Here is a 26,039-nt window from a genome sequence, read left to right as displayed (position 1 = left end):
GGAGGTCGCCGCTGGCGGGGTGATCGAATTGACGTTTTCGAGGATGCATGGAGGGATCCTCAACAAGAATCCAACCACCACACTCGCAGACCACCTGCTCCGAGATGGAGGCCTGGTCGCACATGGCGATTCTTACCGCATGGGAGGATCCTCAACAATCATCCAATCATGGCAGTGACAGACCCCTAGCTCGTGGTAAAGTCCAAAATTCACCGTACATCCTAGATCACAACGGCTGACGCTCAAGATACTGCCTCACCTAGCTCAGCAACACACCCTCGGGAAGCTGATGATCAAAAGTTGTGTAGGATCACCATGAAGCCATGTCCTTCGACCAAAATTTGATAATCTTAATTACAGCTCTTGCATGCCCAGAAATTGATCGACGAGGCGCAGGTTCTGTTCAAGTGAGTATGCGACTTCTTATCGAGCGGAGAGCCCGCCTAAAAGGTCATCTGATTGCTCGTTTACAGCACGATCGTCACGAATGTGTCGTTCGCTAACAAGCTTTTCATCAGGTATCATATCAAGCATGAAGGGTCCAGACACGCATAAGCCAAGCATTTCGGAGGAATGCGGGCTTTGGCCGGGTGTGATGAGAAAGCGAAGTGTGACTTCGAGACACATGGAATGGGGTATCTCGACATGCAGAGCCACGACATTCGACCCACACTTTGTGGTTCATGCTCATGACGTACTCAGGAGGGCACCAATGAGGCGAACTCATGGAAATCATGATGTGTATCATGTTGCAATCCTTGCTTGACGGACAGCACATTTCCCTTCACGATTGATTATTAGATTCTTCGTGTGAGTATGATGCCTTGGGCGTCATTCTGAGTGAGCGAGTGAGTGATTGTCCTGTCCTCTCAGCCAGATTAGATAGCGAGCTTCCGACCCTGGAGCTGCCGATCACTGCCTGTTGACCAAACGAATGCAGTCGCATTAAGAGCGTATTAAGAGCGTATTCAGGGCCACGCGGTGGTTGGGCCTATTTAAGGTGTGGCTGCCGGATTAGGATAAAAGGGTGGAGCGGTACTCCCTCCAGCTTGCCGAAAGTCTGTTGATCCGCCCTTGGCAGCACAGAGGATCCTTGTCGCTCGGCAGACTAAATTGATTTCCATCTTGGCGTTCTTCGCTGTACCCCTGCACTTCGACTTCGTAGAAAATACAGGACAAATGTAATAAGGATTGTTCACTTCTCGCCTTGTGACATTTCCTTCCCTGCCATGAGTGAACTTCGCTGAGTGGAAAATATCGAAAAGGCGAGGCTCCCGTCGCCCTACCTCTCACTTCGTCTGGCATATGTTCTAATTGTGAACAGTGAGTATACCTAGGGAAGTATAAGATTGTTTGTTCTTATGACTTAGGGGTTATCTTAGTTTGCCAAGTGCTCAAGTGCATGGACAAAGTTCCGAGGTGCAAGTTCCGCTCACTATCACAAGCTCTGGTGGATACTGCATGGACCCTTTTCGGCGATGATTTGCGATGGCGCAAAACGTGCTCACGCACTGACACACAGTCACGGCGCTGAACTTCCCAATATTGGTAGCGATGCACGCCCGAAGTGATCTTCGGACCAATACGCTCACCAGATTTATCTTATCATATCGCGACGATCATCTCAGGCCCCGGAAAGACTGCATATGTTTATTGACAACGGTGGAGCCCGTTTCATATGCTCATGCAGTTCGGTCTCCGGTCTTACACAACATGACATTGCATCAGATTATAAGAATGCGATTCAAAACAGCAAAGAAGAAGCAGATCAATGCGCATTCGTGCTCCACTTGCAAGCAGGTCAACCTGTCCTCGGAATGTGGACTATCAGTGCGAGGGGAGAGGGGAGAGGTGGTCGTGCACATGCAATTCAGCCTGGCGGATCGCGAGAGCAGGTGCGACGTCGGAAGTTCGTGACTGCCTACCATCCATGACTTGAAATTTTGGTTACTCGTCTGCAGACAACTTCTTCTTTGTCGACGCATGTAGCTTCAAGCAGTTGCGTGACATTCTGGCATTCATTTTTAACCGGGCTGTGCTCACGACGCCTCAAGTGCGCCTTACATTATGGCGGATACGCAAACAGATCAAGCAGACTCAGGTCCAGCCAAGAACGAACGTTCGCACGCTTCATTTCCAGATGTGGAAGACGAAGCAAGCGATCGGACGAGCGACAGAGCCAGCGATAATGCGAGCGAAACGATTGTCCAAGAGGGAGTTCTCGCCAAAATTCCCAATGTTGCCAACGGCAGCGACAACAAACCACCTGAACCTGAAGTTCAGCCACTGTATTCCATCTACACGTCCAGACAGAAAGGCTACATTGTCTTCATGTCTGCACTCGGTGGCTTTTTCTCCCCGTTGTCCGCAAACACATACCTGCCCGCAACGCCGAGCCTCGCAAGCTACTTGGGCGTATCGCCGTCCCTGATCAATTTGACTGTGACAGCGTTTCTGCTGTTTCAAGGTTTGGCGCCATCCATCTATGGCGATCTTGCCGACTTTGCGGGCCGTCGCCCAGCATATCTGCTGTCATTCGTTGTTTATGTCGCGGCCAACATCGGACTAGCTACGCAGTCCTCGTACGCAGCATTATTTGTCTTGCGATGCCTTCAAGTATGTTCTCGATCTGTCACATCACCGATGCCGAAGCTGATCAAATGAATCCTACAGAGCTCAGGTTCCGGCGGTCTTTACGCGTTGAACAGCGGTGTTATTGCAGACATTGCAACATCAGCCGAACGTGGCAAGTACATGGGCGCAGCTCAGAGCGGAATTATGGTGAGCTTGAGATGAACGAAAAGCTGGGAACAAGCTTACTGACACTCGATTCACAGTTGGGACCAGCGCTTGGTATGAATTATTGCGGGTCGAAAAGCTGTTTCCAGCACGCTGACGTTTTCCAGGCCCAATCATCGGTGGCATTTTGAACCAATTCCTGGGGTGGCGATCGATTTTCTGGTGAGTCGATATAATCTTTAATTGGAATCCACTCCGTCATCTAACCTATTTCACAGGTTTCTGACCATCGTATGATCTTCTTGCATAGCGCTCTACTATATCCATGCTGATTTGCTAACCAATCCAGTGCGGTGGCGTATACCTCATTGTCTACGCCATCTTCGTACCCGAAACCTCCCGGAACGTAGTAGGAAACGGCTCCATCCCTCCTCAAGGAGTCCTCGGCCAATCATTATTGCAAAAATGGCAGGCGCGTCGAGCGGCGCAAGAGCAAGGCGGCGGGAAAGCCTACGAGACATTATCAGGCGAATCGCGGAAGTTCCGCTTCCCAAACCCGCTCAAGGCACTCTTGATTCTCGGCGAAAAGGACTGCGCAGTCATCCTTTTCTACAACGCCATCATTTATGCCGCTTGGTACACCGTCACGGCCAATCTGTCGAATTTGCTGTCCACGCAGTATGGTCTGGATGCCCTGCAGATCGGCCTCTGCTACATGTGAGTCCTTCCTCGTGCCCAGACTCAAACTCAACGAGATGGATCGTCTGACAACTCTGCGCTCAAAAGTCCCTTCGGCGCGGGTGCAGCCATCTCCATCATGGTAAACGGCTACATCCAAGACCGCAGCTACGCCAAAGTCGCACGGGCGAACGGCTTCCCCGTCGAGAAAAAGCGCGGCACAGACCTAACCCACTTTCCGATCGAAAAAGCCCGCATGGCGTCCGTCTGGCCGTTGATCTACGTCGGCGCAGCCGCAACCATCGGCTTCGGCTGGGCCATCGACCGGCACGCGCACCTCGCCGTGCCGCTGGTCATGACCTTTTTGATGGCGCTGTGGCTGACGGCGGTGTACAATTCGATGAACATCTTGTTGGTGGATTTGTATCCGAATTCACCTTCGACTGCGTCCGCGGCGAATAATCTCGCGCGTTGTACCATGGCTGCTGGCGGGTCGGCGGTGATCGAGCCAATGATCCAGGCGATGGGGGTGGGTTGGGCGTATACTTTTGTTGGACTGTTAATTGCCGCGTTGAGCCCGATGATTGTAGTCGTGGTGAGGTATGGACCTGGATGGCGGAGGGAGCGCGCAGTCCGGCTGCAGAAAAGGAAAGAGGCCAAAGAGCAAGCGAAGAAGCAAGAGTGTTGAACAAGACGCATTGGATAGCGTGATGCCTGCATATAGACGACTTCCATAGACCTCCCTTTCGACGTACATCGCCGAGGTATAAAGCATAGGCGAGCGGCGCTTGAGGTTGAAATAACCGCAAGTTCAATTTCTTACTTCCAATCAAGTTGTGGAGCTGCTCGGTCCTGGCCTTTTTCAAACACCATCAGAATGACAATGTTGAACCATCACGAGTTCGATCTGTTCTCTTGGCAATCCTGCAACTGCTTCTACTCACACCAGCCGATGCAGGATCTCTTTCCCATCAAGCCACCTCTCCACATTCTCCGCCGTCTCCGCATACCACGTATCCAGCAGGACCTGATCCGCATATCCCATATGCGGGGTGACAATGAGCCGAGATCGGCCCTCTACTCCCCAATAGTCCTTCCTTCGCCACGGACTGTCCAATGGCAAGGGCTCGATATCAAAGACATCCATCGCCGCGCCCGAAATCGCTCCCCGCTCCAGAGCGGCTTGTAATGCATTCGCATCAACCAGCGGCCCTCGCGCAGTGTTCACGAGGAGAGCCGAGGACTTCATCGCGGCGAGCTCGTCCGCCCCGACGATGCCGCGGGATCGCGCGCTCAGGACGTAGTGCAAGCTGACCACATCCGCAGCGCGGAAGAGCTCGGCTTTATCCACGGCATGGAACGTCGGATCGCCGGTAATCGGGTCCTTCAAGGGTAGTCCTAGATCCGTGGCCCATTTGTCCGCTTTGGCCTGCGTGAGATTCTCGCTCCAGCAAATCACGCGCATGCCCCAGCAGAGCTGCGCGATGCGGGCGACGGCGGCGCCCAAACGGCCTAATCCCACGATGCCGATGGTTAGACCTGTGAGGTTGGTCGCGAGGCGGGTGTGCCATGGGTGCCCCGCTTTGAGCGCGGCGTCGTCGGCGGGGATGTTGCGGGCCAGGGCCATGATAAGCGCCCAGGTGTGTTGCGTGGTGGGATGGACGCCGCCTTGCTTGATGTTGGGACGGCGGGGGCCGACTCCGTCGGTGCGGCCTAGGCCGGGAGCGGCAGCGACGATGATGCCGCGTTCGCGGGCGGCGGGGAGGTTAAATTGTTCGAATTGGGTTCCCGTTGCGAGGAGGAGCTTGAGGTTGGGGAGGCGATGGAGAAGAGTGCCCGGAAAGGCGGTGCGTTCGCGGACGGAGGCAATGATTTCGAAGGGCTGGAGGCGTTGAATTAGACGAGCTTGTTCCGCGTCGTTGGTTGGCACGATGGTGTCGGTGAAGGTGGCTATGCGTAAGGCTTTGGAGGGCAGGTGGGCGAAGTGCGGCGCTGAGGTGCGAAGGTAGTCGTCAATGATAGCCAGAGATGGCCGAGCCCTGAGTACGCTCGCCATATGGAAATGGACTTGTAGTAAATCGTGCAGAGATTGGATGTCGAGTATTTAGTGTAATTTTTATGTTTCGCTTGCTGTATTTTGAATTCGAGCCATCGGCTTGTCCTAAATCTTCGTTAATCGAGGTGAATAAAGGGAAGATGGTTTCACAGCTGTGAAGCTCCCTTGCGCGAGGTAATCTCGGGGCATTGCAGATCACTGCGACATTGAGAAGCGCTTAGATAAGCATGCCTGCGGGAATGAATCGGGTGCTGATCTGTCACGATCAGGCCATCAAAGAATAAGAGAGGAAACAAATAGCTGGAACATCGGCATGTTACGTATGAATATCTACAGAGCTAGGAGTCCTGCTACTCCCGCAGCGACCACACCCAGGGCGAGTTTAAGACCCAACTGGCTCGCCTGGCCAGTGCTCGGCTGCGACGATGCAGCAGTGCCTGCCGGTGCAGTTCCAGTCACTTTGATTCCTCCAGTCTGCACGGCACCTGTTGTCTTGACTCCTGAGCCCGTCTGCGCTGCAGTACCAGTCGCCGTCGCCGCCTGGGTCGCGGCCGCCGTCAAGAGGTTTGCGCCCGCGACGACAGTGACCTGGAAGACCGCACCTCTGCCGTCAGCATCGCTACCGGGGGCGCCATACGACGAGGTTGTGTGAAGCTTGTACTCCTCGCCGTCACCATCTGCGGAAACAGTGCATTGAGCGTTGACGGCAGAAGCTGCGTCAGTGACTCCGGCGTGGGCTGCGGCAGTGATGCCAACAGTTCCGGCACCGACTCCAATGGCAAAGGAGAATCCGGCGTCTACGGCGACGGTTGCACCGACTTTGCAGTCTTGGAACCCGCTGACATTATCCTCGTGGCCGCCGTCGCCACGGAAGTTGAGGCGGTAGGTGCTCGCGCCGATGGTCAAGGTCTGACGCGCAAACATGTAGCAGTCGGTGGTCTTCGATGCTGATGGGCAAGCGAGGGCCATGGTGGTCACACCATTGTTGACCGCGAGTACGGAACCCTCGACGGCATACTCGCTGCCGTACCCGAACAAGGGTACCTGGATGACAGGATTGGTCGCGACGACATTCTGGGCGAAAAGGGCCAGAGGCGCGAGGAGAATTAGAGTTGATGAGAACATCTTTTCGTTTCGAACAGTTTCTTGAAGCGTTTGTTCTTGATAAGTAATTACTTCAGAGATCGACCGTTTTGGTTGCTTATATGGCTATAGATTTGAAAGGAGTGCAGTGGCGCGCGTTGTCCGAAGGAGCGTCGTGAGATCAGTGAATGAATGACCGAATGAATGAATGAACGAGTGACTGAGAGACGAGAGTCGGGACGAGAAGCGCAACAGGACACGGAAAATGAATGTCAGAAGAGAAGCAGGAACGTGTCGATCCTCGTCGTGGACGTTGAACATGATGCGAGAGAATGAGGAGCGGAGATTGCGACACCCATCCCCAGGCCACATCCGCGCTTGTCAGGAAAAGGGAAACGCGACAGAATTGTCGTGTAGGGCCGACGAAGCCCTGCGCATTTGATTGGCTGTAGATGGCTTTTTCAGGCAACCCGAACGCCATGTTTAGTCGACATCGTCTTTCCCCAATGAATAGCCAGCGACAACATGATAGCTGTTACATATCATACTGATGTTAAGGAGCAGAGGAAGCCGCGGTCGAATTAATAAAGTAGAAAGCTCTGAGACACCATTTCCGAAGCGCGGCGAGGAATGATCGTCGTGCCGGAAATGCAGTCGATGTACAGACGACATCAATCCAGAGATCAATTCTTCTCCTTCTTCATGCGCGCCGGTCGAGGGCTTTCAGGTGACCAATGTCTTCTCATGGCGAAGAGCACGACATGAAACAGGAAACGATAGAGTGAAAAACATTTGCTCCCTTTCGGAGGGGAAAACAAAGCTGAATAGCAGCGGAGCATCAACGCCGAGGAGGCAGTTATGTACATGAGGAGGCTTGATATCGAATAGGCCCTGACGTATCCCTTTTTCCTCCTCGAAAAGTGAGCAAGCAGCAACAACAGCGAGGCCGAGTGAGATGCGAGAGAGCCAAAGACGGGTTGAGGGCTCGGATCTCGCGCGACACACGACGAGAGGGAATAAAAACTGATAAATAACAGCAGCAGAAAAGCCAAACAATAAAACGAGGACATTTCATAGACGTGAAGAAATCCTTTCTCAAAAAAAATTGAAGAAAGATTTCGAATAAAATTCTCTCCTGCCTCCCTTCCCAAAAATGAATCCAAGGGTAAAGGGTCAGCCCTGGTCTTTCTTTCCTTCTGACCAGCACAACGACTCTATTGGGATTTATCGCATCTAGAAGAGGTCGGCACAGCCCCAGTGTTGCTCGACACCGAGGGATCCAGGAGCCTTCCACATGTCGTTCTCAAAGGAGAAGAAAGTAGATTGAGCACCGACGACGAGCGAGATGGAGGCAATAGCAAGCTTCTGCTCAGCCCAGCCGGCGATGGCGTCACCGTTGGCGTTACCGCCGTTGGGCCATCCGGTCTCGAGGTTGTAAGCCTGCTTTCCGGGGCAGACGTTGGCGAGGGAGTCGAGCTGCGACTTGACGAAGACACCGGCGCCGGCGGCCGCGATGGCGCCGTTGAAGTACGGGTGGATGTTGGCGCCGACAACGTCGATGGCGGAGCAGAGAACGCCGGCGTTGGCCTGGACGTTGGCGACGGTCTCGGTGGTGGTCACGGGGCCGCTGTAGCCGGCGGCGCGGAGGCTAGCACGGGCGTCGATGACGAGTTGGGCGAGGCCGCCAGCGTCGATGTGACCGCTGAAGATGGCCTCGTTACCGACGACGACCATCTCGACGTTGTCCCAGTTGCCAGGTCCCCAGCCGACGACGACATCAACTTGAGCTTTGGCGGCAGCGACACCGGCACCGTCGAGCCAGACACCAACGATGATCTTCAAGCCGTGAGCCTTGGCGGCGTTGCCAGCGTTGACGAGACCGGAGCAGTCAGTGGAGTACAGACGGACAGAGGTGAAACCCTTGCCCTTGATGACCGCAATGTCGGCGTCGACGGAGGCAGCAGACTTGCAGGTTCCGTCAGCGTTGTAGGGAGTGTAGGTGATGGCCCACTTGTTGCCGTTGGCGCCAATGGCAGCGGAGACACCAGAGGTCACGTCGGCAGCAGCGCTGGCAACGGCACCGACGGCGGAAGTCGCGGCGCCAAAGACACCACCGATGAATCCTCCAATGATACCGCCGTCCTGCTTCTGGACTGGGCTAGGAGCCGCCTGGGTAGGCGCCGGAGCGACGTAGGTCGAGGCTGGGGCCTCGTAGGTGGAAGCCGGAGCGGACCAGGTGCTGGTGGGCGTAGCAGCAGCCTCGGAGGAGGTGGAAGTGGTGGTGGGTGCGGCGGAGGTGGCCGGCGCGGCGGTGGAAGTCTTGGTAGTCGCGTCCGGGACGAGAGTGGCCTCACCGTACCAGGTGGTGGTGTAAGTGGTGCAACCGCAGGCGGTGGACGAGGGAGCAGCGTCGTAGACAGGCGCGTTCTTCTTGTGGTGAAGATTGGCGTGGTGGTTGTGGACATTGCTGGCGCTGACCGAGGCGATCAGGCCGGCCGCGAAGAAGGCGGCGGCGAAAGATTTGCAGACCATTTTTGCGATTGAATTCTCGTCGGGAGATGTGTGCTGTGCGAGCGGTTGATGAAGGATCGATTTGCGAAAGGGCGCGCGAATACCACTGAGCGAGTGAAGCGGGATTCGAGGTTCGCAGATGCGATGCACCAAAAGAGTGACGGTGAGGTCGATGGAGTGATGGAACACTTGTGACTGGCAAAGGCGACGACGACTAGAAGAAGAAAAGAGAGAAGAGGAGAGGGAAGGAGAGGGTATGTACGGTTAGCACGAAAGGGCACGAGAGGGAGAGCGGGTAAAGAGATTACATGGGGAAAATAAGGCTTAATTGGAATGAGAGCCGCCGCGGCCGCCAATACGAGCGAGAGTTGACGACTACATTGCTGGATGTACACTGTACAATACAGTCCATTACTCCCACGTCTTTCAACATATCACACCAATAGAAAGAATCATCGATTGTTCTTGCACCTCATCAGTCCTTTCGAATATTCAATAAGGTCTCGATCGCGAAAAGTGTATGGTTTGTGTAGCACCTGTGGAGAAGGCGAGTGACTGAACTGGACTGAGATGTAATGACACGAAGAGCGGGCAAGACACACCACCGAGACCATTTATTCAACCATTCACACCCTGAGGACATACAGCTCGAGATACTGTGTACGATTGATTACAATACACATGTGGCGTTCGATGCATTTGCCATCGTAAAACGGAATCGTATATATGGGCAACTCTCCGACTCATACATCACAATAACAACAACAGCACCAACGAGCGCGCACGAGGAGAAACAGGAGATGTAGTGCTTTTGCTAGGAAAATAACCTGATTAATCCGTCCTAGGGCTAAAGCCAACCAACAAAAGCGCACTCATTTCGCGTGCGATGGCTGTTGATTTCGCGCCGGGCGGAAGAATCCACGGTCCATCCGGCCGAGCAATAGGCATTGATGACGATCACTCCTCTTTACAGCCATATATTGTCGCATTGTCTCAAGGCGTGATAAATCGATCGGGATTCACACCTGCATTCGTTAAATGTATGTATATCGCAGTAGTGTGGGAGACAGAGACCACCACGGAGCGAGTGACAGGCCGAACCCACGAGTCGCTGGAGGAGGAGAAAGTAAATAAAAATGGGGCAGAAAAGGAAATTAGATGGCCCGGGCGCGTCGTGAGGGTGGAGACCGAATGGACGCCGAGCGTTGGGGTTTCGGGGAGCAATGCCAAAAAAAAAAATCGGCAATAGAGTCTCTCAACGCTCTATTGCAAGGCAAGACAAGCTCCAGGGCTACTCGCAGCCCGAGCTTCCGTTATGTGAATGCAGGTGAGGAACGATGTTGAGTATCGTCTGCTACTCGAATGTGCAAGTGTATTCCGGATCCCGCACGCGCGACGACGAAAGCGTTATGTCGCGTGTGTGTGTATGTGTGTGTGCGCGCCACCTTCCCGTCCCGGCCGCACACCTTCCGTTCCAAGGTTCTTTTTCTCCTTCATCAATAGAGCCCGGTTATCCGGCAGCGGGCGCCAGGCACGACATACATACAGACAGTAATATGCAGGTACCAGCACGCGCGGATGGAAGGGCTGGCAAAGATGTGGATTCGTGTTCCCTCCAACCGTCCACATCTCTCTGGTTATGTATAGTATACGGAAGAGAGATCGTGTGACTGTCACGACAGCGCTTCTCATGCTGGGAGAGAGCACGCCAGGATAAGTCACGCGAGCTGACATGTATGCCACACCGTCTACAATATGTGGCTTCTTTTCCCGGGTCCTGCCATCAACAGGTTCAATGCCAACAGCCACCACTTGTGTCACGTTCGACTCCACCATCACAACGACAACGCTACCAAAATCCATAACCTGACAGCGCACACGTGCTCCCTCCTCCATGTCGTCTCTATTCCTTATATCAAATCCCGGTGGAGGACAAGAAAGGGGAGAGGATAAGAGAAGACCAGGACACGAAATAGATAGATCCAACGGGTGCAAGCGTCGCACGCAACAGTTTCGAGTGCACCACCGCCCGCACGCGCGTGCCCGTTAGAGGTTCGTTGCCCTGCTTCATCATCAATGCGCAAGCGATTGTTTTGGCGGGTTGCTGTCCCCAGCATTTCATCAAAAACGCGTGTGACGATCTCAATCTGCTCGATTGATTGAGCTCAATTCATCACGGACTGCTCACGGTTCATTATCATGGCCGTGGCAAAGCACCGTTCTGTTTTGTTCTGTTCTGCAATGCCTGTTCTGAGCATAGCACTCTTGTAGACTCGAGATGATGGGAGATTTCGTTCTCCTTTTCGCTCCGTTATCACCAGAAAAGGGGAGATTCCACAGCTCGCAAGACGTGCTGTCTGTTGGTCCCTCCTTCCGCTACAGTCTCACTGCCATCATCACCCTTACAATTGTGGTCGCCGGAGGGAATGGCAGAACCAGGCACAGTACTGGTACTCCTCCACTCACGCAATCCATGGGGATTAGGGCAGATGCAGGTGCGCTCTCATCACCTTGTCTCATACACATCGCGTGTGTACAATACTCGACAGGTGTGCTATCTGGAACATAACGTCCTCACGTACTGAACACACGCGCGTGTTTTCGTGGCGTAAACAAAATATATGAATCTTCCACATGCACGCGGAATAAGCATATCCCGAACAAGCCTTCCGACGCGCGTTTCACACTCATTGGGATTAAATACTGTGGGAATCCTCCACGAGTATCGTTATCATAGATAGACATTGGGGAAATGTGGCAAAGAAATGAATGGATGGCGGGCGGGCCCCTTCTCTCGTGGATGCATGTACGATGCCGACAGGGCGCATTACAGAGCCGCAAACCCGGTGACTGTGGTTGTTGCGGAGCAGTGGTTGGTGACGCATGTATGTTCAAACAGCTTTGCTCGCCCGCTTGCTTGGACATCATGTGTCGATTCCCGGCTTCTGCCTCTGTCTCTCGGCGTTTCCCGGTCATCGATCTGGGCAACTATCCCGGCAATGCAACACTGTTTACAAACCGGTGAGTCCTCGAGCCAGATTCTGTGTCACACGCGGGTGGCTCTCGTCGCTTGTCTACGTCATGACAACAATCGTGACGATCAAGATGGAATCGGATAGACTAGTAAGAGGAGATGTGGCTTCAGCCGATACCATGACGAACTCGTGATGGATATACAAGTGCAGGAGAGGAAAATCCTCACGTGCACACCTGCGTTCAGGTGATCTACATCATATAGTGTGTTGAAGGGTAGAGGATGACGAAATGACCACATCCACCACCCATCCTGAGAAAGAAGCAACGGAATCGTGTCCGACGTGTGGATCGATGACTTTATTTCCGTGCAGTAGGCAAGTAGATCGCGGGATCATCGTAGATCACTGACAACGAGATGGCAAGTCTTCTCTCAAAGAGCAATGATCATCTGAGGCGATCGCTGTTGGGGTGCAAAGACCAGCGCTCGGGAGGGAGAGGTCGATCACACCAGAGTCGCGGAATTTCCTGCGTGGAATAATAAGCTAACGCGTGCGTGGCATCTCCAGCAAGTCCACTGCAGTACAGTGTAGGGTTGTTCTGCCCCAAGTCCGTAGGGTTTGGGTTGTTTCCTCGTATTGGCGTCTTTTGATATTCGCGTCCAAGAGGTCGACTCCCATACGGAGTATATGAGGTCATAAGCCTTTCAAGTAGATGCCATGCTGCAATTATTAATGCGAGAGTGTCTGATTTGTCCGACGGGTAAGATGATAAAGGTTTCTCTGGCCAAGCAAGTGAATCTTCAGTAACAACAGACAGTGAACGGATATGGGTGTATCACCATCGTCACAGGTAACACCGAACGTCAATGGGTGGACTGCGACAAAGAAACACTAGCAACTATTTTGACCTCGTGCCGTTCAATCGAGTGCAGCAAGAGTGCATTCATTCAGTTTGCACAACAGAACACATAGCACAAGCAAAACAACACGACAAGTATATCCCAAATATCAGACCTATCTCATGTATCTCCCGGATATTGTGTGTGTATCAACCCCAAAAATCTGTATCAACCCACAAAAACGCAAAAAGCTGGCAGGAGCAGATGTGCTCCCCCGGGTGGGCTCGAACCACCAGCCTTCCGGTTGGCTCTCAACAGGTGTTGGTAACAGCCGAACGCGCTAGCCAATTGCGCCACGGGGGATGATCGCATGATGCGATGCTCATCCTCTTGTTGATGAAGAGGCCGCTTCCAGTGCGTATATATTGGTATATTGTTGGTCGTGATGGATGTTTGTTGCGACGATGACCACCCGCATCTTCGAAATACGCAGCAATCCATCTATTGCATACCCACCTAGGTAGGTATCTTCAAAAGGGACTCCACACATGATATTGAAACTCCATTCAGCGACCGACCCATCCCTGTAAATGTTTTCTATGCTACCACAGTTTCGCCCTCAGCCGCCATAAGCGCCTCTTCCTCCTTGACGAATTTCTCCCATATCTCAATATTGGTCTTGAAAAAGTCCACATGGGCGTCAGCGAGTCCGCCTAGGGTGTCGCGGAATTCCACCGCCTTGATCCTCTCGAAATCCGCCACTTCCTTGACTACCTCTTCGTCGAAGGCTTCGGTTGTCTTCTTCGCATTCTCCACCTCGTCCGTCAGTCGAGATATGGAGACTTCCAATTTGCGCACGCGTTCCCGTCGAGCTTGTTCGTGGTCGACACCGCGGACGTCTTCTAATTTGGCCCGGATGAACCCCGAGGCGCCAAGCCCGCTTGCGCTGTGTGTGCTCGCGAGCGTGTCGCGCTCTTGATGTGCTTTGCTGAGGTAATCTGTCAAGCCTTCAAAGTCGAGCTGTTTCTGTTCGCGAGTCTTGAGTAGTGACTTCACTGCTGAGATGTAAGATTCCATGTCTTTGAGGGATGTCAAATAGTCCCGATCGGTATGATCGTGTAGGGCCCGCCATCCCTCGCTGGTCGCTTGAACACCGGTGGAGAATTTGTTAAGATCATTTTGCACACTGGGTTCCAATTGAGCGAGCTTTTGGAATTGTGTAGAGAGGTCTGCGTAATCGGAGGCCAGATCGGACTCGCGCTTGGCAACACGAGCGACGACTTTGCTGACGGTCCCGAGATCATCATCCAGCTTCGAAGCATGATCGTTGACGTCTTGAAAGCGCTTGTCTGTCTTGTGAACCTTGCTAAAGGCATTGAGAAAGCTGTCTGTCCAACTCTCGAGTACTGACGAGTTTCCTGCATCACTGCCACTCATCCCACGATTGGGTCGACTTCGCATGGTAGCATTCCAATCCGTAGACTCCAGGAACAGGGTGAGAATCGTAGCTCGGCGTAGGACCGGATGCAGAGCAAGTCTGCCAAGAAATCTCCGCAACGAATGTGCCCGCCTCGCTGTGAAGTCAGGTGCGAACCGGTCGCCGCGGACGTATGACATGTTGTGCTTGTCTGGCGGTGGTGGCACGGCGCATTGTGGGTATTCCTTCACGAGGGTCGTGTACAGAAAGACGAAATCCGTGAATCTTCGACGGACGCTCGAATGTGATGACTGAAACGATTTGAAATCGGTGTCGGTGGTAACGAGGTATGAGACGTAAGAATTCTGTGTTCCTTCACCCTCCTTTTGCGGACTGCTCACATTGCAGTTGAGCTGACCATGCGCTCCTGGCCCTGCCAAGTCCTGCGGGTCCGCGTGGTGTCCTGCCTGTCGCCAGTCATCTCCTCCCTCCTCCATGGCGGTGACAGAGTCTATGGTCTGCGTGGTAGGAATGCGTGAAGCGGACCGAGGAGTAGATTCTGTGGCAAGTCGTGCCTGCACAATCTCAATCGGCTCAAACGTCTCAAAATCGTGATCGTGGTCGAACTCGTTCTCGGAGAGATTAAGGCTGCCTACAGCGGACACAGTCACCACGGAGAAGCGATCGTCGTCAAATTCGTCTGGGTCGTCGATGCTCTCTGCGTAATCGTTGGGATCGTCAATGTTCTGCACAGGTGAAGATATGTTGATCAAAGATTCGGAGGCTGCACAGTGATCCTCAGTCGACAGCGAGACGGGAACAACGTCATGGGCTGGTGCTGAGATGGATGCGCGTGCACGCCGCGGAGGGCTAAGCTTCTGGCGAGCTTCGTTGCTGTTGTCAGCCACGATTGCCGCTCCGTGGTCCTGGCTACTCATTTACAGCAATGGATCCATGAGCTCTTCTGCAGCCCAGTCGTACTTGCGACCGATCGTTTAGAAGTTTGTATCTTTCCGGATGAATACCTTGGTACAGTAGGTAGTGACATACACTGCTTAATGGATCTTCCGGCATAGTAACCCTAGTGCTGGGCGTCCCCACGTGATTGCCCGCACTTTTTGGAGGGGTTTCCAGCCACGTGATGGCGAAATTCCGAGGAAGCCCTGGAGGACATTCATTACCTTCCATCCTTGGCATTTACGACAATCTTGAAACATCCGAATCGCTTAAGACTTATGAATTCGTGTCAAGCGCCGGCAGTAGAAATGTACAGGCATAGACGACTGTGAGCGCAGTGACGAGTGCACCCATTCAATCAAGACCCATCTCCAACGACTCTAGGGTGTTCATCATCCCTTGTGTCTTATCAAGAAAGGCTGCAACACGGAACGAGGATCAACACATCATCGTTGTTGAAGGACAGCAATCGTAGTCCTTGCTGCTTATGCAGTACTTTATTGGAGGAACGCTCCGAATAATGAAAACGTCTCGGATTCGCCCCGGGGTAATAACTAGGCCGAAGTCATAGAAGTTCGACCGTGCCCGGGGCTGTCATCATTGGCCGCATTGGTCGTATCTCGCTTAAATCCAGGGTTGCTGGCACCACGACCTTGTGGAAGGACTGCTGTAGAAGGATCGACACCTCATGTTGAATCACATAAATAAGTACTCAACACAGCCCGTCTCATGAGCCTTTAATGAAGTTGTTACTCATAAGTCTCGATGGGCAGTCATTTTGCCTGGCTTGATATTTTTTGTTACAATTCTTGTGTTGAGACATTGTGCACCGGGCCTGCATTCGCGTCAACATGGAGGCGTTGTCAGGATTGCGGCTGTCATGGACGATCCTCTTCGTCGTCGTGGCAGTGATGCTGCGATTTTGGCAACGGCTACATCAACAACGTAGCATGTTTAAGGGCCTCCCAGGTCCGCCCCGGTCTTATCTTTTCGGCTCACTCATCTCGATGGGTAAAGTGATTGCGAAGCAGCCTGCGCAAGCGGCACCTCAGACGTTCGTCCTTGGATTAAAGGAGGAATATCGACTGGGAGATTTTTGGTACTTGGACACATGGCCCGCCGGGCCGCCTATGTTGATGATCATGAACACGGAAATGGCCAACGAAATCACAAACAAGAATTTCGCGCCAAAACATCCCCTGGTCGGCGAGTTCATGAAGAATTTTGGAGGTCCAGGAAATCTTGTTAGCACAGATGGACCTGAGTGGAAGAAGTGGCGATCGATTTTCAACCCGGGCTTCAGCAGTAATAATTTGATGACCCTGGTCCCAGCGATCGTTAATCAGTGCAAGGTCTTCTGCGACCTGATGGAACAGAAAGCCAAACGGAACGAGTTATTCCGCATGGAGACCGCGGCCACAAAGTTGACGATCGACATTATCTGCAAGCTTGTGCTGGACATTGATCTCGACTCTCAGACTAAAACGAATGAACTTGTCAGCGCCTTCAACTCTCAGGTCCGATGGCAAAGCTTGGGTGTACAGTTCCAGCCTAGTGAGCTGTGGGACATTAGACGACCAGTTATGCAAGCGTACAACAATTGGAGGATGAATCGCTATCTCGGAAAACGTCTGGACGAGCGCTTTGCTTCGCGTGAGAGCAGAGGCAAGACTAAGCATGTCATTGATCTTGCCCTTGAATCATATCTTAAGGAAGTCAAGGGTGTTTCGGGAGACACCTCCCACGTCACCAAGCTCGATGCCGAATTCCGCATTGGCGCGGTTAGCAACATGAGGACTTTTGTGTTCGCCGGCCACGACACTACCTCGTCCACGATTTGTTACGCATATTATTACCTTGGCAAGAATCCCCAAATGCTAGCACGTATTCGTAAGGAACATGACGATGTCTTTGGCACAGACCGCGATGCCGCTGTATCGCGATTACTTGAGGATCCTCGTCTCATGAACAAGCTCGAGTATACATTGGCGGTGATTCGGGAGGTTCTCAGGATTCAACCTCCAGCCAGCACTGTCCGTGCTGGATCTCCGGAGTATGTTGCCACCCGCGTGCAGTGAAAACAGAACAATGCTGACCAAGAGCGATTGCAGCCTCAATCTGAGAGATCCAGATACCAACGAGCGTTTGCCGACGGAAGGATTCATGCTTTGGCCTGTCGGTGAGTCATGAATTCCTGCCAATCAGTGTGCTTGCCGTACTTGTGACTCATCTGACAACATCTTTGACCAGACGTTGGTATGCATCGCAATCCCAGATATTGGCCTGATCCACACAAGTTCAAACCGGAGCGCTTTCTACCAAATGACACCGCCAACGATCGAGATGCGTGGATGCCATTTTCCAAAGGTTCCCGGAACTGCATCGGCCAGGAACTCGCGATTATCGAAACGAAGATCATTCTGCTTATGACACTAAGAAGTTGGGACTTTATCCCCGCGTATCACGAGTTGAAAGCTCTCAAAGGAGATGGCACCGGTTATCCATCTGACGAGTCAGGTGTGCAGACGCAATTTGGAGAGGAGGCATATCAGATCCAACTTGGTACGGCTAAGCCAAGAGAGGGAATGCCTTGTCGATTGAAGCTGCGGTAGAGCAGATCCGTTATGTGACTCGACTTGAGGGGAGTCAAGTATCGCATGTGCGCGTCTCGTAAGTTCGCGCGTATGTCATTGTTACGCATGGAGAATAAGTCGCCTCCTCAGCCAGAGTCATAGTCCCACGATCTAACGCGCCCGCGCCTTCATGACTCCATGCATGCCACTCATGCTTGTGAGTCAGAGCCCAGCGCCGGATCCTTCAGGGCTATGACTGTCTATGCGCACAGATTAGTCATGCTTAATTCGCTGTCCATGGGTCTGCTGGAGGAATGTCCGGTGCTCTGCGCAACATTGGGAACTGCAAGGATACGTGGGTGGAGAGGCCCTGATCTCGTTGAAATGTGAAGCCAGATATTGATGTCATCCCACGCTTCACCGATTGCTGGAATAGTATTGCTCGGTACAAGGGTCAGCATCAATATACGAAGAGTAGCACACGCGAATATATTCGCCACGCTGATGGAAAAGGAGGGCAACCAACAGCGCAATGAGGAGGAATATGTATGTGAGTCGAGTGAGTGGCTAGTAACAAGCAGCAATGTCCCGCGCCGTAGTTGACCCGCACAGTGATGAACAAAATAATTCGGTGGACGATGACAAAACTTCGATCGCGTGTAGCGCCGCCACCACGGAACCGCACAAGTGGCCCGTGCACCACGTTCTGCGAAATTTCTCAGAACCGCCTTATGAATTTCCGCTGTCCCTCCATTTTATCCTGAAAATCATAAATCACCACTCAACACACAATCACCACACTTCACTCCTAGATCCCATACGACTCCTCCTTGAGCGAGTCAGGCATCTAGTTTTTTACAGCAACAACAACAAGCACTCTCGGACGGTAACAGCCCGTCCACTCGCATTCCCACCAAGCTCACAGCGCAACGCTCGTGAGCTCATCCCACCAACCGCAATCATGGGTGACAAAGGACTTGAGGACATCGATGCTGGTGAGTCGCGTGTAGGAGGCATCTCATCATTGGTGATCGTTTGCGAAGGCGACGAGGGAAACAAAGAGGCGAAGCACCATACATTTCACACTGCGAGCGGTCAAGAACGCGGCCAAATTTTGCGCAGAGGCTAACACGTGCGCCCGCTTTCAGGTCAGATCGAGTCCAACTACGATGAGACTACCGACAGCTTCGATGCCATGAACCTCAAGAGCGAGTTGCTCCGTGGCATCTACGCTTACGGTTTCGAGCGTCCCTCTGCTATCCAGCAGCGTGCCATCATGCCCGTCATCAAGGGTAAGTTGCCGCTTTTCTCCGCAGCGGGGTTCGAGTGGATAACAGCAATGTTGACAACGGTTCAGGCAACGATGTCATCGCTCAGGCCCAGTCTGGTACCGGCAAGACCGCTACCTTCTCCATCTCCACCCTTCAGAAGATCGACACCAACTTGAAGGCGTGCCAGGCTCTCATCCTCGCACCCACCCGTGAGTTGGCTCAGCAGATCCAAAAGGTCGTCGTCGCCATTGGTGACTTCATGAACATCGAGTGCCACGCCTGTATCGGTGGCACCAGCGTTCGTGATGACATGAAGGCCCTCGGTGACGGACCTCAGGTCGTCGTCGGAACTCCCGGCCGTGTCCACGACATGATCCAGCGTCGCGTCCTCAAGACCGACAGCATGAAGATGTTCGTCCTCGATGAGGCCGATGAGATGTTGTCTCGTGGTTTCACTGAGCAGATCTACGACATCTTCCAGCTCCTTCCTCAGAGCACCCAGGTCGTCCTTCTCTCCGCCACCATGCCCCAGGACGTCCTCGAGGTCACCACCAAGTTCATGCGTGACCCCGTCCGTATCCTCGTCAAGAAGGACGAGTTGACCCTCGAAGGTATCAAGCAATTCTACATTGCCGTCGAGAAGGAGGACTGGAAGCTCGACACCCTGTCCGACTTGTACGAGACCGTCACCATCACCCAGGCTGTCATCTTCTGCAACACCCGCAGAAAGGTCGACTGGTTGACTGAGAAGCTCACTGCCCGTGACTTCACTGTCTCCGCCATGCACGGTGACATGGACCAAGGCCAGCGTGATGTCATCATGAAGGAGTTCCGTTCCGGATCTTCTCGTGTCCTCATCGCCACTGACCTTTTGGCCCGTGGTATCGACGTCCAGCAGGTCTCTCTGGTCATCAACTACGATCTTCCCGCCAACCGTGAAAACTACATTCACCGTATCGGTCGTGGTGGTCGTTTCGGCCGAAAGGGTGTGGCCATCAACTTCGTCACTGCTGACGATGTGCGCATGATGCGTGAAATTGAACAGTTCTATTCCACTCAGATTGAGGAGATGCCGATGAACGTGGCCGACCTCATTTAAGCAGCATACATTTTTCCAAGACAACCATCACCCAAGTTGACTCTGCCCGACTGATCTGAAAACATAATAGTTTTGGGCTCGGCGTCGGGCCGGGGAGGCGCACCCCCATACACACTCCCACTTCCGACATACAACAATCACCGTTTTCGAAACTTGTGCGCGCTCGACATCCCTACCTGGACCTGTCGGCTCTCTTGCTGGCAGACGCAGGCATGTATCGGCTAGAGGAAGAGGACGCGGTCCCCGCCCCTCATCCTTTGGGCTTTTATGATGATGATAGAGACTTGCTTTGGCGCGCTTCCTTGCAAAGGCGTATTGCGATTCGCGATGCCATCAAAATGTTCCTTTTGCGCCTTCATAGCGATTTGGTACGTAGATTATGAGAGAGTCTGCTAAATTGAATTCGCTTGAAACAAAGTACTTTCTTGTGATGGTCTTCGTTAGGTGTGACAGGCTCTGGTTGCGTAGAGCCACAGCAAGATTCGTTCAGGCGACAACTTTACGCTGTCGAAGGTGCGTCAGTCGGTGTAAACATGAATACCGATGAGATGACTCTACGTATTGCCAACTCGCGTCCATGACTGGCGCCTCTCTCCTATCATGAATTTCACACAGAGTCAGGTGGTCAGATGTCACGAAACAGCCCTGGAATCTTTCCCTGAAATGTCATAGGATTGTGACACAAACTTTGACGGCCAACTCATCTTTTTCCAGGACAGATCATGATAACCTTTCGAACGAACAAAGATCTCATTTTGCGCCTCGCAAGAGCCAGGAAGACGCGTGCTTTTGAATCTTTGTCCATTCAATTTCAAGACAACAATCACCGGTGGCGCCGAACGAACCCTGTTGCATGTAAGATTGACCAACTACTCACTACGCGATACTTTCGGATCCCAATGGTTGCCACCAGCTCGTCATGGCGCCAACTTCAACAGTCTCAACAACATCGACAGCGTCACCGTCACCGGCATCTCTTCTGTGGGCTCATCAGCTCAAGCGCGAACACACTTACCTCGCCGAGCGATTCCGTCAACTTGAAGCGAAGCACCAAAAGCTCGATGAATCTCTCCAACACAGCGAGCAAGTACAGGTTGAACAAGGTAGCAAACTCGAAAAAAAGCTCGGCGAGGTCATCAATGCCAACGAGACAGCGTTGCAAGCACATGATGCCGCGCGGAAGAAGGATTTCGCCCTGGTGAACGAGCTCAGAGACGAGATTCAGCTGTTGAAAGCAGTGGTCGAGGCTCATGGACGGATACAGACGGAGGCAGATGTCCAAAGACAACAAGTCATCGAATGTCAGGTCGCAATCCTAAAGCGCATCGCAGTCGTGGAGAAAGATGCCACAGGACATGCAGATGCGGTGACAAAAACTTCGGAAAAAGTGCAGTTGGTCTCGGAGAGGGAAACAGCCTTGCAGATACAACTAGATCAAGTGAGGATTGTCGCCAGGCAGAGCAAGGATGAAGCTAGGGAAGAAACGCAGCGAGTGGCGCGGGATCTTGACCACGCGCTGCGGGCAATCCAAATCTTGAAGGAACGGAATGAACAGCTCAGCGAGAATGTTGCAAAGCTCCTGGCGCAGAAAGAGTCGCCTGTTGGCGTTCTACCTGCCGGACAATCGACGATCCAAGAGCAGGGAGCGAGTGATTCGATCTCGCCAGAGTTATTGCGCGAGGATGACGCGTTGGTCGAGCAGCAAAATCTGCCGACGATGCCCACAAAGGTACAGGAATTCCCTGCTTCCCAAGACGACACAATCGACAAGGATTGTTCACAATCAGATGCAGTCGAACCGGCCGTCGGCAAGTCAAGGCCGTCAACGAAGAGACCTGCGCCGAAGGCATCCCAGAAAGCGTCAAGAGTCGTCACAAAGCGAGCAGCCACGCGGCCCGCGAACCAGGCATCGAAAAGGAGAGGAAAGCGACTTCTGGGCGTCGATGCAGCCGCGTCCGTAGCCCAGGCACCATCTGCTCAGCCAATGGAAGGAGCTGGGGTGACTACCTCAAATGTAATATTGTCCGACATGCAGATAACAGCCAACAAGCGAGACAAAGAAGCGCTTGAACTCGAATCGAATAGACCGTCTGAAATCGAGAAGATGAATACCAAGAAACGCAAAGGAGTAAAACCACCGCCAAGCTCACAAATGCAGAACAAAAAGCCCAAGCAGGCAAACAACAGTAATATAGATCCTGAGCCGGATGTCAAAACGAGAGGAACCAAGCGAAAAGCTTTGGATACGTCAACTGAACGCAATTCAGATCCCTTGAAGGCCACAACAACTAATGAACCGCACCCCAACTCGCGATCTTCGGACAACCCGGGTTGGGATCCGTCCCACGCGATTATCGCATACGACAATCTGGCACAAGACGAAGACACAGTGACACACAAAACAAAACGACCGCCATTCAATCCAACAATACGTAGAAGCGCCCGAGCTCAACAGAGGCAGACTCAACGTACAAAATCTGCACCTCAGAAGAAAGCCAAGCCCACAACTACCGCGAAGCAGCCCGCCAACAAACCAACATCCGTCCGCGATCCTGCAACAGGCAAATTCATCAAGCAGAGTGCAGTCAAGAGGCTCGTTCGAGTCTCCTCAGAGGGCAGTCCAAGTTTGATCGAGGACCCCGAGCGAGCGGTCGATCCCAGCCCATTGAGAAGCCACCGCCGAGCCAAGCTATCCTCGACGACGCAGAAACCCACAAAACAGCCAGCCAAGAAGGAGACTCGGGATCCGCGCTCAGCAAATCTCAAAGGTCGTCGTCCCCTGACCGGCTTCCAAGCCGGCCTGATCCTCTCCTCACCAAAACTCACCAAAATTAGTCGCACACGTCCCACAAAAGCGATGGTATCCAAAGAAGATTCTGTGCCGGAGTCCCAGATATCCTCCTCGCCACCAGTAAGACAGAACTCTGAAGAAGCATCGACAGTGTTTGAAGGCTCCGTTATCGATGGAGTTCTTGCAAATTCCCCACCGAAATTGCTGGAGCCGCCGAAGCGTCCTCCTCCAGTACAGCGACCGGCGAAAAGGAGGAAGATTACTTCGCCGGATGACGGTGACGTTGAGGAGCTGATGCGGCTCAGGAGGGAGTTGATGGGGATTTAAGTCATCCATCTAGACGCCCGCACGAGGGAAGTGGGTGTCTATTCCAAACTTGATTGTTGTAACGAGGGTGTGGTGGTGGATGTGATTTTCAATTGTTGTGTAGTTTGTTGTTGCATGGCTTTCCATGGCTTTCCAATATTGCTCTGAGTGTTTGTGGTTTGATGGAACTTTCATACTTGGACTCCATGTGTTGTCGTCATCCTTTCTCGCGAGAGATCGCAAGAGAAGAACCGGTTTGTTCGCTGATAGGCGCGGAGAAGAAGAATATTTATAGATACCCGTATAGCAGCAGTATATTCGATTGAAACCGACGAGCGATCTGGATGTAGAACGATTTTTGATAAGTTATGTTATGCTGGTGATCGCCAGTGTTATCCTTTCTATTGTTCGAGAGGCGTAGTTATGGCATGATCCCTGTGGTTCGACCGCGTTGGTGAGAGTATGTCTTGCGACCTTGTCGTTCCTCTCGAACGGCCCATCTTGAGATGGCTCGAAAGCAATGGCGCAGCGCCTCTAATGGCGAAGTTAGTCATACCGTCCTCTTGATGGAGACTGGAAAGGCAGGATCAATCTGATCGGCGTGACGAGTCTGGTTATGTGTCGTATAATTGTACAACCATTTGAGAAGCCGTGACTCATGACAGGGATCCGCGTCGGAACGATGGTGCCCGTCCCTTCAACCCCTACCATTTCTGAAAATAAAGATGGATCAAGAAAGTTGCAAAATGTTCTCCGGCTTTGGCACGAATTCACAGCTCTCAAGAAGGAGATGGAAGGAGTCTTCCTCCTTCCCCGCTTCACCAATCCCCAATCCACATCTCCGCCCCACTCGCCCAAAACTCCTCACACGCCGCCTTAAGTCCCAAATTGCTCCGGACATCCTGCATACTCAACGGCTCTCTCGTCAGCGGATCCGTCGGGCTCCGCTTGAGATGTTCGTACAGTGTCGCCCGCTCATAGCTATGGCCATTCTTCGTCACCACGGGATCATGCATGGGTTCGAAAGTGATCATATCGACGAGGTGATCGGGGACTTCGCGGCGCGTGGGCGTGAGGCTGGGATCTTGCGCGAGGGCGAAGACGGCGCGGAGACCCGAAAGGCGGGTTTCGTGGGCGGCGTGGAGTGCGGCGCGGGCTTCGGTGGCGGCGATAGGGCCGATCGTTGGGCCGGAGTGGTGGTAGATGGAGGGCGCGCGCAGTTGGGCACTTACCGCGGCCAGGTCTTGTTGCAGTTTCATCTCGAGGGATTCTTCGAGGTCGGCGAGGAGGTCGCCTTGGGCGCGCAGGCGGGCGCGCTCGCGGGAGGTAAAGATGGCTTTTTTGCAGCGGAGGACGTAGAGGGAGAAGGTCTGGAGGTCGTTGGGAGAGGATTTGGTGGTGGGATGGGGGTAGAGGACTTGGGTGTAGGCGGTTTGGGCGGCGTCGAGGGCTTGTTGAGGATGATTTGAAGATAGATGCGCTTGGGCTAGGAGATATCGGGTCAATGGTCAGTCATCTCAACGGGGCGCGTGATTCATTTCCCGACAAGGATCTGCTCATAGCCATGCTGACGATACCATTCCCAAAGACCTGTCGTGACCCCTTAACCATAATCGGCGAGTTGCGCTGCGACCCTGAACCCCCTCAACCACCACCCCAAAACACAACAAAAACAACCACTCACCTAAAAAGTAATACGCCTTATGATTCGGCGCATTCTGCCCCGTAATCTCAATCGCCTTATTGCAATCAAGGGCAGCTTCCTCCCAACGATGTAATTTCAGCCTAGCATTGGCGCGATTCGTGAACAAAAGAGGGTTTCCGGGGTTCTTCTGGATGGCTTGGGTATAGAAATCTTCGGCTTCAACAAATTCGCCTCGCCGGAAAGACTCGTTACCTTGGGCTTTGAGGGAGTCGGCGAGATGTGCCATCGCTGTTAGGTTCAACGCGGTTCTTTTTCGTATCCAAGGAGATATCGGTTATGAGAAGAGTTCAAGCTTGCTACTTGCCCGTCTTTCTTGTGGAGGTATTCTTGAGCGCAGGACAGAGGGCGGGAGATGGACAATGATGGACAATGTCTATCGGCAGGCCGGTAACCGTTGTCCGACTCTCTATGCTGGCTTCCAAACTGTGCCCCGCCGATGATGTGTGAATGATAAGCGATGACGATCTTCACACCCCCGAGATGATGATATGAGGTCGATGATACGGCCTACAAAAGCAATTTTTTGTTAATGCTATGTCTTAATTTCCAGCATAGGCTTTGGTTGAGACTTGGATATTATTAGGCGGAATAATTCGATGAGGCAGTGCAAACATTATATGATCGATCGCGTGAGGTGTTGCAGCTAACGCGGGCCACGTGAGCGCGGAACACACGGGGGCGCGGAACGCGACTTCTGAGGATATCGACACGTCAACTTCAACACGCGATGGCACCACCGAAACGCGTGCAATCAAGTCCAAATGAAGGAAGCATATTGCTTGCTATATCGGCTATTAGATCAGGCGAAATCAGTTCCATGAGTGCTGCAGCGAAAGCATTCAATGTCTCTAAAACAACACTTCATCGTAGACTTCAAGGAACCCCTTCACGAGAAGATTATATACCACAGAACATGAAGCTCAGCCTAATAGAAGAAGAGGCCCTTCTCCAAGGTATATTGAAGCTAGATTCTCAAGGATTGTCCCCAACTGCAAGCCTAGTACAATCAATGGCCAATGCCATCTGCCAAGCTAAAGGA

The 26,039-nt window shown here is 52.8% G+C and overlaps 10 protein-coding genes and 1 non-coding gene across 11 annotated transcripts; 5 read left to right on the top strand and 6 right to left on the bottom strand.

The window, feature by feature from the left end:
* Window positions 1–2,067: 2,067 nt before the first annotated feature.
* Window positions 2,068–4,105, top strand: K489DRAFT_325892 (MFS general substrate transporter; the record flags this gene model as incomplete). The annotated part of the gene is made up of 4 exons (XM_033601863.1): window positions 2,068–2,616; window positions 2,674–2,781; window positions 3,089–3,456; window positions 3,526–4,105. The coding sequence occupies 4 exons, from the start codon at window positions 2,068–2,070 to the stop codon at window positions 4,103–4,105; spliced, it is 1,605 nt and encodes a 534-aa protein (XP_033456486.1).
* A 252-nt stretch (window positions 4,106–4,357) lies between these two features.
* Window positions 4,358–5,473, bottom strand: K489DRAFT_412773 (uncharacterized protein; the record flags this gene model as incomplete). Its single annotated transcript, XM_033607966.1, has 1 exon — window positions 4,358–5,473. The coding sequence occupies one exon, from the start codon at window positions 5,471–5,473 to the stop codon at window positions 4,358–4,360; it is 1,116 nt and encodes a 371-aa protein (XP_033456485.1).
* A 265-nt stretch (window positions 5,474–5,738) lies between these two features.
* Window positions 5,739–6,940, bottom strand: K489DRAFT_383670 (uncharacterized protein). Its single transcript, XM_033605669.1, has one exon. It carries the CDS (start codon window positions 6,596–6,598, stop codon window positions 5,804–5,806), a length of 795 nt encoding a protein of 264 aa, XP_033456484.1. The 5' UTR covers window positions 6,599–6,940; the 3' UTR covers window positions 5,739–5,803.
* An 849-nt stretch (window positions 6,941–7,789) lies between these two features.
* Window positions 7,790–8,575, bottom strand: K489DRAFT_325753 (glycoside hydrolase family 17 protein; the record flags this gene model as incomplete). The annotated part of the gene is made up of 1 exon (XM_033601848.1): window positions 7,790–8,575. A coding segment is annotated over one exon (786 nt), but the record flags the coding sequence as incomplete, so codon positions are not given.
* A 4,575-nt stretch (window positions 8,576–13,150) lies between these two features.
* K489DRAFT_t50 lies at window positions 13,151–13,244 on the bottom strand. Its single transcript has one exon. It is a non-coding gene; the product is annotated as a tRNA-Asn (tRNA).
* Window positions 13,245–13,286: 42 nt separating this feature from the next.
* On the bottom strand, window positions 13,287–15,326 carry K489DRAFT_383668 (uncharacterized protein). Its single transcript, XM_033605668.1, has one exon. It carries the CDS (start codon window positions 15,234–15,236, stop codon window positions 13,479–13,481), a length of 1,758 nt encoding a protein of 585 aa, XP_033456482.1. The 5' UTR covers window positions 15,237–15,326; the 3' UTR covers window positions 13,287–13,478.
* An 879-nt stretch (window positions 15,327–16,205) lies between these two features.
* On the top strand, window positions 16,206–17,867 carry K489DRAFT_390644 (cytochrome P450 monooxygenase-like protein; the record flags this gene model as incomplete). Its single annotated transcript, XM_033606620.1, has 3 exons — window positions 16,206–17,324; window positions 17,398–17,434; window positions 17,506–17,867. The coding sequence occupies 3 exons, from the start codon at window positions 16,206–16,208 to the stop codon at window positions 17,865–17,867; spliced, it is 1,518 nt and encodes a 505-aa protein (XP_033456481.1).
* Window positions 17,868–18,715: 848 nt separating this feature from the next.
* On the top strand, window positions 18,716–19,306 carry K489DRAFT_383665 (uncharacterized protein). The gene has a single exon (XM_033605667.1). It carries the CDS (start codon window positions 19,024–19,026, stop codon window positions 19,273–19,275), a length of 252 nt encoding a protein of 83 aa, XP_033456480.1. The 5' UTR covers window positions 18,716–19,023; the 3' UTR covers window positions 19,276–19,306.
* On the top strand, window positions 19,158–20,657 carry K489DRAFT_66624 (P-loop containing nucleoside triphosphate hydrolase protein). The gene has a single exon (XM_033608818.1). The coding sequence runs from the start codon at window positions 19,359–19,361 to the stop codon at window positions 20,196–20,198; it is 840 nt and encodes a 279-aa protein (XP_033456479.1). The 5' UTR covers window positions 19,158–19,358; the 3' UTR covers window positions 20,199–20,657.
* Window positions 20,658–23,320, top strand: K489DRAFT_66623 (uncharacterized protein). The gene has a single exon (XM_033608817.1). The coding sequence runs from the start codon at window positions 21,118–21,120 to the stop codon at window positions 23,314–23,316; it is 2,199 nt and encodes a 732-aa protein (XP_033456478.1). The 5' UTR covers window positions 20,658–21,117; the 3' UTR covers window positions 23,317–23,320.
* Window positions 23,321–24,113: 793 nt separating this feature from the next.
* K489DRAFT_434192 (U-box-domain-containing protein) lies at window positions 24,114–25,573 on the bottom strand (the record flags this gene model as incomplete). Its single annotated transcript, XM_033608549.1, has 2 exons — window positions 24,980–25,573; window positions 24,114–24,781 (listed from the first exon to the last, which is right to left on the bottom strand). Exons 1-2 carry the CDS (start codon window positions 25,224–25,226, stop codon window positions 24,114–24,116), a joined length of 915 nt encoding a protein of 304 aa, XP_033456477.1. The 5' UTR covers window positions 25,227–25,573.
* Window positions 25,574–26,039: the final 466 nt, after the last annotated feature.

This window comes from Dissoconium aciculare (assembly GCF_010015565.1).
Source record: "Dissoconium aciculare CBS 342.82 unplaced genomic scaffold K489scaffold_13, whole genome shotgun sequence".
NCBI classification, from domain to species: domain Eukaryota; kingdom Fungi; phylum Ascomycota; class Dothideomycetes; order Mycosphaerellales; family Dissoconiaceae; genus Dissoconium; species Dissoconium aciculare.
Note: the sequence above shows the minus strand (reverse complement) of the source record. Positions and strands in the feature narration are given on the sequence as shown.